This window comes from Brachyhypopomus gauderio, chromosome 18 (assembly GCF_052324685.1).
Source record: "Brachyhypopomus gauderio isolate BG-103 chromosome 18, BGAUD_0.2, whole genome shotgun sequence".
In the NCBI taxonomy this organism is placed as follows: Eukaryota; Metazoa; Chordata; class Actinopteri; order Gymnotiformes; family Hypopomidae; genus Brachyhypopomus; species Brachyhypopomus gauderio.
The window spans coordinates 18,148,452-18,159,490 of record NC_135228.1 but is presented as its reverse complement, the minus strand read 5'-3'; the positions used below and the strand labels follow the sequence as shown (position 1 = coordinate 18,159,490).

General features: G+C 41.6%; 2 protein-coding genes across 2 annotated transcripts; both read left to right on the top strand.

Moving 5' to 3' along the window:
• The first annotated feature begins 7,677 nt into the window (after positions 1-7,677).
• On the top strand, positions 7,678-8,607 carry LOC143481521 (olfactory receptor 4B13-like). The gene has a single exon (XM_076979558.1). It carries the CDS (start codon positions 7,678-7,680, stop codon positions 8,605-8,607), a length of 930 nt encoding a protein of 309 aa, XP_076835673.1.
• Positions 8,608-10,017: 1,410 nt separating this feature from the next.
• Positions 10,018-10,876, top strand: defbl1 (defensin, beta-like 1). The gene is made up of 3 exons (XM_076980155.1): positions 10,018-10,118; positions 10,300-10,417; positions 10,534-10,876. The coding sequence occupies exons 1-3, from the start codon at positions 10,064-10,066 to the stop codon at positions 10,556-10,558; spliced, it is 198 nt and encodes a 65-aa protein (XP_076836270.1). The 5' UTR covers positions 10,018-10,063; the 3' UTR covers positions 10,559-10,876.
• The last annotated feature ends 163 nt before the right edge of the window (positions 10,877-11,039 follow it).

Genomic DNA, 11,039 nt, shown 5'->3' with positions numbered 1-11,039 from the left:
GCAGACTGCTGATACAAACAATTATATAGAACTGAAATGTTAGTGACATACAAATAGACTTTATTTACCACAGTGTATATGGAAAATCAGGAATAATTTACAACTCAATCCAACTACAAGTCTGACAACAAATGTGAGCACATATTAAAACAATCATGGGGATCATCATTATATAATTGTTGCTTTGTGTTTGTCCCTCTGGTGGGCAGGGCCTATTACAATCTCCTGCATCTAAGGGTCGTTTGTCTGTCTATATATGTCTTGTCTTTGTACCAGTTGACTGCTGGATAGTTTTTCCTTAATTTGGAGTACTAATAATTTTTGCACTCCATGCCCATCATAATAATAACTGAAATCAACTTGTATGTATAATGAAATAAAGGAAAGGAAAATAAAGGAACATGTATAATGAGTTGTGTTTTACTCATCATAAGTTGAATAAACACACAAAGCATAAAGTATAAATATCCAAATCTCTTTTTGGCTGCCATAAGAAGTTTAGCATGTCTGTATGGGTCTGTAGCAGAAACAGGAATGCAAGTTTGTGGCTTGGACTTGAGTCTTACCTAAGATTTGACTTTCAAAAACAGGAGACAAGATTTGTTTTCAAAAACAGGAGACTTGATTGGATCTCAAGATGGCATCACCTGTGGGTTAATGTTAAGCCAGGAGAAAGACCATAGTAATGTTAGCTACTAGCAGAGTACAAGTTTATTGTTGACAACATAATGGTACAGACTTATTAGAATAGCATTACACTGAATTTGATAGGGTACACGTAATGTTATGTAAATTATACACAGCCAATAGTTTGAGACTCATGGTTATTATGGTTGTACTCTTAAATGTTGAAAAATATGTTAAAAGTTACTATTCCACGCCTACTAATGTTGGCATTATATATGAATTTTGGTTACCATCTCTGTATACAGAAAAAAAGACAAGGTCTGCAACAAAATGCATTTACTTATCTAGCTGTTTAAGTAAATGTGTGTTCCATGCTTTGCTTGCGAGGTAGGTAGCTATTGAGCTACATTTCAATGCAGCTATTGTTAGCCAACAAACAGTATAGGGACATTTGGTGTTATTGTATCAATGACATGGAAGAAACACTGGAACACATTTATGTCATGGTGTGCTGGTCCTGGTTGTTTCATCTCTACCCTTTTAGTCACTATTAAACCCACAGGTTTTTGCGGTCATTGCTGTGCGTTGCATGCTAAACCAAGTAGCTCAACGCCAGTCCCTATGCTATGTCTTTGCTGTCACGTTGAGGACCCCGGCCCCTCCCTTTTGGGCATGTGTATACGTTGTCCATGTGCTTTGTCTGCGTCAGTGAACTCCGTGGTGATGGCTATGTCGTGTGAATAATGTGTCTCACCTGTGAATCGTCTCGTAATCACGTGGGGCTAATGTGGTCTGTCTATTTATTGTGCGCTCGCGCAGTGTCCTGTGCTCGTCGTTGTCTATGTCTACACGTGGCTGTGTGTGTTTACTGTTCAACGTGCGCTTACTGCGCAATATCAGTGAAGTAAAGCGTGACGTCTGTCGCGAAAAAACGGATTCTGTGTCTCGTCCGTCTGTCGTCGCCCAGCGTCACAGAACGACGAGCCTTCCGAGACACCAACAACAATGCCAGGCTACAAGACCAAGCTCCGAGGGGGGCGGACTCTCTTCCTCATCCTCTGTATAGGACCCTTCCTCTTCCTCCGTGTAGGATTCTTCCTCCTCATCCTCCCCACCGTAGTCCACGGTGGGAGAGGAACACATGGATGGAGGGTAGTCCTAATCCTCCTGCTCCTCCCCACCGTAGTCCACGGTAGGGGCGGAGCACACTGACGGAGGGTAGTCCTCCTCTTCCCCACCGTAGTCGACGGTAGGAGCGGAGCACACTGACGGAAGGTACTCCTCCTCCTCCTCCTCGCTCGGAGAGTCCTCCCCCTCAAACTCACTCTCAGGCGTCTTCTCCGTCGCGCAGATCTCCACTGAGCCTACCCATAGTGGCAAGAGTTCCCTGGTGGGAGGTTCATGAAGTTCATGAAGACCTGTGTACCACATTTGATATCACTGGTGAACTTTACTATAACTTTGCTTTTAGACACATTGTTTACTCGATATGGGTCAGAGAATGTTGCTCCAGTGTACTGGTATTATTTTTTTCAGGTTGAAGTTCTTGTTATCCCATCTCTCCTCAATCCACTCATGTATGGTCTTAAGCTCTCAGAGCTGAGAAGAAGACTTTTTAAAAGGTTGCAAAAGTAAACAACCAGCTCTCCACGGACTAGGTCATTTGTTTTCAAATTACTTTGATATTTAGTTAATAATGAAAGACTCTTTCAGTAACAACTACACCATAGTAAAATTATATATAATTATATCTGTTGAAATTACATCCTAAGATTATTCTTTTTAATATCTTGTTTCGTCAGGTCACTTGTCATTGTCTTTTTTGTCTAACGCATTAAAATGCAGACTGCTGATACAAACAATTATATAGAACTGAAATGTTAGTGACATACAAATAGACTTTATTTACCACAGTGTATATGGAAAATCAGGAATAATTTACAACTCAATCCAACTACAAGTCTGACAACAAATGTGAGCACATATTAAAACAATCATGGGGATCATCATTATATAATTGTTGCTTTGTGTTTGTCCCTCTGGTGGGCAGGGCCTATTACAATCTCCTGCATCTAAGGGTCGTTTGTCTGTCTATATATGTCTTGTCTTTGTACCAGTTGACTGCTGGATAGTTTTTCCTTAATTTGGAGTACTAATAATTTTTGCACTCCATGCCCATCATAATAATAACTGAAATCAACTTGTATGTATAATGAAATAAAGGAAAGGAAAATAAAGGAACATGTATAATGAGTTGTGTTTTACTCATCATAAGTTGAATAAACACACAAAGCATAAAGTATAAATATCCAAATCTCTTTTTGGCTGCCATAAGAAGTTTAGCATGTCTGTATGGGTCTGTAGCAGAAACAGGAATGCAAGTTTGTGGCTTGGACTTGAGTCTTACCTAAGATTTGACTTTCAAAAACAGGAGACAAGATTTGTTTTCAAAAACAGGAGACTTGATTGGATCTCAAGATGGCATCACCTGTGGGTTAATGTTAAGCCAGGAGAAAGACCATAGTAATGTTAGCTACTAGCAGAGTACAAGTTTATTGTTGACAACATAATGGTACAGACTTATTAGAATAGCATTACACTGAATTTGATAGGGTACACGTAATGTTATGTAAATTATACACAGCCAATAGTTTGAGACTCATGGTTATTATGGTTGTACTCTTAAATGTTGAAAAATATGTTAAAAGTTACTATTCCACGCCTACTAATGTTGGCATTATATATGAATTTTGGTTACCATCTCTGTATACAGAAAAAAAGACAAGGTCTGCAACAAAATGCATTTACTTATCTAGCTGTTTAAGTAAATGTGTGTTCCATGCTTTGCTTGCGAGGTAGGTAGCTATTGAGCTACATTTCAATGCAGCTATTGTTAGCCAACAAACAGTATAGGGACATTTGGTGTTATTGTATCAATGACATGGAAGAAACACTGGAACACATTTATGTCATGGTGTGCTGGTCCTGGTTGTTTCATCTCTACCCTTTTAGTCACTATTAAACCCACAGGTTTTTGCGGTCATTGCTGTGCGTTGCATGCTAAACCAAGTAGCTCAACGCCAGTCCCTATGCTATGTCTTTGCTGTCACGTTGAGGACCCCGGCCCCTCCCTTTTGGGCATGTGTATACGTTGTCCATGTGCTTTGTCTGCGTCAGTGAACTCCGTGGTGATGGCTATGTCGTGTGAATAATGTGTCTCACCTGTGAATCGTCTCGTAATCACGTGGGGCTAATGTGGTCTGTCTATTTATTGTGCGCTCGCGCAGTGTCCTGTGCTCGTCGTTGTCTATGTCTACACGTGGCTGTGTGTGTTTACTGTTCAACGTGCGCTTACTGCGCAATATCAGTGAAGTAAAGCGTGACGTCTGTCGCGAAAAAACGGATTCTGTGTCTCGTCCGTCTGTCGTCGCCCAGCGTCACAGAACGACGAGCCTTCCGAGACACCAACAACAATGCCAGGCTACAAGACCAAGCTGAAGAAGGGCAAAAAGCCCTGCAAACGGCGTCACCGTGCCTCTCCCTCCCCTCCGCGCCATGAAACCACGCCGACGTTCGAGGAGATGGAGACAGACCCGGCGTGTGCCTTCCAGCTGGCTGCGGCTCGGGACTGCGAGCGCGACAACCCCGAACTGGCGGAGATGCTCCGCGAGGGCGCGGCCAGGACATGGAGGATGAGGCGAAACCCCCCTCCGTCCCGCGCCCTCTCGCCTCTGAGGGTAGGCTCATGTGTGGTCGGCGCCACAGCATCTACCCCAGAGGAGGAGTTTGGGGCAGAGGACTACCCTCCGCCTGAGGACTCCGCCTCCACGGTGGACTACGGTGGGGGAGGGGATGAGGAAGACTACCCCCCTTCTATATGCGACAACTCCACCGTCGACTATGGTGGGGAGGAGGAGCAAGAGGAAGAGGTGGAAGCCTACCCTCCGTCGCTATGCGACGCCTCCACCATTGGCTACGGTGAGGAGGAGGAGGAGGAGTCAGAGGAGGAGAACTACCTCCCTCCGCCCGTAGGTCCCTCTCCCACCATCGAGGAAGGTGAGAAAGAGGGGGAGGAGCAAGAGTACCCTCTGTCGGAGTGCTTCGCTTACCCCGATGACGACGGTGGGGAAGAAGAGGAAAACGGGGATTACCCTCTGTCCGAGGGCTCCTACACGGAGGAGGAGAGTGCTGCACCTGGCGCGTCGTCCAACCGTGCTGCACCTGGCGCGTCCGCCAGCCGCGGTGCGCCCGGTGGAGGGTTTGCAGCAAGGGCAGGAGAAGCACCGCCCACCGCAGCGCCTGCAGCACCAGTGGCTCCCGGTCTCTCTCCCCTAATCGCCCTCCTCCTGGCGCGCAGCCTGGCGCCACTGTCATGTGTGTCTGTCCCAGTGTTCGTGAGTTTGCCCATATGTGTACCAAACCCCTTCTTCCCTCTTGTTCCTCTGTGCGTGAATGTACCTGTGTGTGTATTCGTGTCTGTTCCATTGTGTTTGTCTAACGTCTTTTCCCTTGTATTCCCAGGGAGAGTGTTCTAGGCGGTCCGTGGCGGACGCTTCCCTGAGGGCGGTCACCTCCCAGACGCAGGACTGAGCGCATCGGATCCGCCCATCGCCGTGGGTTCGGGGCACTCGGTCCTGTTGGCACCCCGGGACGGGTAGTGCCCTTGGAGGGGGCGTCTGTCACGTTGAGGACCCCGGCCCCTGCCTTTTGGGCGTGTGTATGCGTTGTCCACGTGCTTTGTCTGCGTCAGTGAACTCCGTGGTGATGGCTATGTCGTGTGAATAATGTGTCTCACCTGTGAATCGTCTCGTAATCACGTGGGGCTAATGTGGTCTGTCTATTTAATGTGCGCTCGCGCAGTGTCCTGTGCTCGTCGTTGTCTATGTCTACACGTGGCTGTGTGTGTTTACTGTTCAACGTGCGCTATTGTGCGATATCAGTTAAATAAAGCGTGACGTCTGTCGCGAAAAAACGGATTCTGTGTCTCATCCGTCTGTCGTCGCCCAGCGTCACATTTGCATTTCTCATTGTTGAAAATCAACGGGAATAAAAACTTTTCAACAAACCCCTTGCCTCTCGCTCGCTCAACGTTGCTGCCACAATTTCGGCTTAAAGTTTTAATGCACCAGCATACAAGACTAATATACATCACACAAGCAGAAATGGAAATAAACAAGGAAAATGGAGAGAAGTAACTTATAAAAATAGACATTGCATGAAGGCTGTGATCAGTCCATCAAAGTCTTCATGCTGCTCAAGTGGCAGGTCCACTTGTAGTGTTTCCCCCCTCCAGTGCCAAACAGAGATGCATCATGGTTACAGCGCCTGTCTAACCATGACGCTGAGTAACCAACCATTTGCAGCTGCTCAGTGTAGCAGAACGTGCTGGAGAATGGCCGAGCTAAGATCCTGTGGGACCTCCAGATACGGACGGACAAATATTAATGGCTAATGAACCTGTGGACAAACAGCAGAAGAGGATAGATGAAGCAATCCAAAATGATTGCACCATCAGAACCAAGGAACATGAAAAGCTCCAAAAGTATCAAAGGCTGAAAGCAGAGCTAGAACAGATGGGGGACGAGAAGGCAACAGTGGTTCCCATAGTAATCTGAGAACTGGGGGCTGTGACCCTCAAGCAGGGAGAATGGCTCCAGCAGATCCCAGAAACAACATCAGAATGTTTACTAGACACACCTCTTGCCTATACTGGTTCTCCTGTTTAAACTCTCCTCTCCCACAAGTTCATTGCCAGGTTTTGCTGACCTCATGACGTGCACAAAGCCTTGTTTGTTCATGCTACGTTCCCTGCTTGTTAAACACGGCATGCTATGGATGGCAGGCATTCTATGCGGCACGCGCTGGAGGAGGGAGTGTGCACAATTATATTGTGTTAAACGTGTTGTTTTATTAGCGTAGTTTGCCTAGTTATGCTTTTAGTGATCATCTTCAGTGTTGTGTTTTTAGTTACTTCACCCTCAACTTGCATGACAACTGGCAACGCACAGCACTGCCGGCAGGTACCTGGGGGCTTTAATAAGAGGGAAAACGAAGGAGAAACAGGTGTATGCAATAACTAATAATCAGATGATTCGCAACGCGGCAGGTGTGTTATGTGTGTGAAAGAGTGTGCATGTCCCTTGTGCTGGGTGACCAGTGCACGTGGGAGGCAGGAATGTCCATTCAGTTATTTAAACCACTTATTGGCATCTCTGCATTTAGGACTTGCATACTGTCCCTTTACAAAGATAACCCTATATGTCACAGAGGTCATTTTTACCTAACACAGACTCTTTTTATGCTAAAATAAGCTTTTATCTTTTCTTCATTTCATCATAGAACCCAGTTCCAGTCTAATTCCTAATTCCATGTTCAACAGAAATACTTATTACTAATATTACTTCATGCATTTTTTATTTGGATACAGAGTCATTTTGCTTTTGTTTGTACATGCAATAATCTGAATGACTAAGAATGGTATTTGAGGTACTCACTTTTGTTGTATAGAGAAACATATTACACTGGCTATTTATCCCATCATGAACTCTTGTGGACTTCTGTGTGGTAGTTCATCACTGCCATCAAATTTGAAATGACCTCTTCCACGCAAAAGTTCAAACTAAAATATTATTTTGCATAACATACCTAGACATACTGTTGATTTTTTAATAAATGTCCATATTTTCTCATGCTTGTTTTATAAGTAGACTTAATCAGTTCCCTGAACAATATTCTGAGATGTTTTCCATATGGGAGATGAAATGACACGTGTGGAGGGCCCCATGGGAAGCTACATGTCTTTTAGCCTGTATATTAGCCTCAGAGACAGACAGACTCTATTTGGGGAAAGTCACAAACTACCAGAGCATAGACATCACTCTCTCAGATCCTGACAGACACAGTAGGCTACATTATGTTATACATCAATTCAACAATTTTCATGCTTTAAACTATCTTGCATATTGTAAAATAATGTAAAACAATGTATTTCTAAAACGAAAAACTTATCAAATTGTTCTTACCTATTTATCTTCTCATTTTTAAGGTAAAATGTACAACATCTCTGCAGTGACTCTTTTATTCACGGCTCTTAATGAGACCGATATGACTAGCAGGTTCATTATATTTGTATTTACCCTTACTGGTTTTTTAATAACAGTTTTTCTCAATTCTGTGTTGATCCTTGCTGTTGTAATGGAGAAAGCCCTACATCAACCAATGTATGTTTTTTTGTGTAATTTGTGCATTAATGGTTTGTGTGGAACTGTAGCATTTTATCCAAAGCTTTTATCTGATTTAACCATGCAAATCAGTTCAGTCTCAATTCATGAATGCATTGTGCAAAGTTATGCAATTTTCATCTATGGCATAGGAGAATTCACAAATCTGAGCGTAATGTCACTTGACAGGTACCTAGCAATATGCAGGCCCCTCTATTACCACAGTGTTATGACTTATGTGACAGTATTGAAATTACTGACATTCATATGGATGTTTCCTTGCTGCACAACTTTAGTGATCATTTTAATGGCAGCTAGGAATCCCATATGTGGACAGAATGTAAATAAACTGTACTGTGGAAGTTTTTACCTAGAGAGACTTGCATGCAGTGCACATATTTCTGAAATAATAATCAAATTGATTTTTTTTGGTTTGCTGAACATTCTGGTGTTGTTTGTGATTTTTTCCTATGTGAAGATAGTAATTGCCTGTAAGCAGTCTAAACCGAAACAAAATAAGTTCATGAGAACATGTGTTCCACATTTGGTGGCTTTCTCAAATTTCATGGCATTATCACTGTTTGATGCTTCACACACACAATTAAAATTAGATGTTCCTCAGATGTTGCAAAACTTTAATTCGGCTGTCTTTTTAGTTTTCCCTCCTGTTGTCAATCCCATAATATATGGCATAAAATTGAGTCCAATCAGGACACAGATAGTGCTTATTGCCAGAAGAATTGTATTTAAGGTCACTTAAAGCTCTGTAAATGTGCCTAAACAGAACAGTCTAAAATGATCATCTCAATTGTGAAATTACACTTTCATGAATTTAAACTCCTGTTTGTCACTATGGCCTTTTCTATTCATATTAACTCTTTACATGGTCATGTAGCTATGTAATTATATAATATATGTTAGATGACTTTAGGTTGCTAATGAGAAGTAACACTAAATATAAAACATGGAATATGTCATAGTATATGGAATCTTAATAACTGTTAATACTTCTATTATGCATTGTGTATAATTGTAAGAAGAATTTTATTATGATTATAGCATATGAATAATGCTTTTCTTCACCTAATTATTACATCATAATATTTGTAAATATAATGCTGTAATAATTCACAAATACACTGAAATCTTCATAGCTCATCATCATGGAAACTCATCACAAAGGCCAACTGCCTCTGAAATGTCCTGTTTTTTGGGAAATCTTCTTGTGTATTACCTTGTGTATGAACTGGCAAACAAACTTCAATAGCTGTTGATTGTACCTTGTGTTGTAATAAATATCACATGCAAGAGCCCATGTGTATAGTTTGAGAAAGAGGAGTATATTCAACATTAAATGGAAATTAAAATTCCAAAATTGGAATACTTTAGCCCAATTTAATTTTATTCTCAATAATTCCCACAAATAACAATCCCACAGTCCCATCACAAAGGGTAACCACAATCCCACCATTGCCCATGAGGTTCCATCATCACACTTCAATCTCATATTCTTTGAATACAATATGTTGATGACATTGAGGTTTTCTTTGCCCAGTTAATCTACCAAAGGTTCCATCTCAGCATGTAAAATGTTGATTCAGCAGTGTCCAAAATGTGCCCAAGCTTTGCACTCATTGTAAGTATTAATAGTAAGTACAATGTACAAATGAGATTTGTTATATAATGTTTTGGATGCACATTGAACAAAGATCTCCACTAAATGACGACATATAAATGTTTACATATAAATGTAAATGTCCTATTGTCTCACCATCCAAAATAATTCATTTGGTTTCTGTCATATGGACAAAACCTAAACCATACATGTGTAGAATATACACAGGCCTGCTGTTTCTCACTATTAAGATGTAAATGTTTGATCTTTGATCATGCGAAAATCCTTCTAGGGAGGCTGTAGGGAAATTGAAGCCATCAGGATTATCATGTGTTTTTCTCTGCCATGACAATTTGCTGCAGCATACATCACATGATAGAGACTTCCATGAATACCTCTTGCAATAAGCTCTAAGTTCACCCAATGAGAACAATGTGTAAAACACAGCATACGAAACAACACTGCCATTCATGCACCTACATAATCCAATTTTTTTACTTATTGTCCAAATTGTTGTGACCTCTTTGCATTTACTCCTCCCTCAGTAAGTAGAAAATAAGAATGACCAGACCTCTGTCACTTCGCAAAACAAAGAGCAAACATGAAACCTCACTGTGTACTGATCTTGGTCCTACTGGTTGTCTTAGCCCTGCACCGTAAGTGTGTTTTTCCATTTGCACATTGTCTTTTGTTATTACTTTGCACTGTATCGGTAAAACATATGCTTTGGTAACGGAGAACAGGCAGCAAGATTATTTATTATTTATTATAATAATATGGGGAGTAATGAGGATGCATTTTGTGTGTATGGAATATGGCGTTTTCCTCATGGTAAAGAGAATGAGGCTGCATCGTTTCCTTGGAGCTGTGCCGTCCTCAAGGGAGTTTGTAGACAAGGAGCATGCCTGCCTTCAGAGCTCTACTTTGGACCATTAGGCTGTGGGAAGGAATTTTTGTGAGTTAAAATATACTTCATGGTTTCACATTTCATTTTGAGCATGTTCTGTTACTGCATTTATATGACCGACGTTGCAAAATAAACATAATGTGCACAATGTGCTTTTTTTTCAGATGCTGTGTGTCATATTTCCTTTGACTGCTGACAATGTATGTAGAATTTAATAATCTGGTAGTTAAAGTGAAGCTTATGGTGTGAATTCAATAACCTCTATGCCTTTGAGCTATTTAATGGACCTCAGCTCAATCCTGGGATATGAAGACCAGAAGAGTCTTTTTTGAGCTGCTCTCGACTACTCCACTACATATGAATCATAAAATTGATTATAGTTATTCATTATCTAAACCTGGTATAACCTATTATTAAAGATTGTGACAAATTGTATTCTAAAATCTGTTTGTTGCGATGGGCTGTTTGTATGCTTACAGAGAAATAAACCGTAAGCAACCTCATTAACATTCTGGCTTGAATGTGCAATTATTTACACAGACCTTATGTATCCACTTCAACCATTTTCTCCCCCTTGTAATAACCTTATATCTATTAAACAAATTTCATGTAGCAAGTGACTGAAACACATTTCAGATATTACGTGTGAATATGGTAATTTACAGAAAGC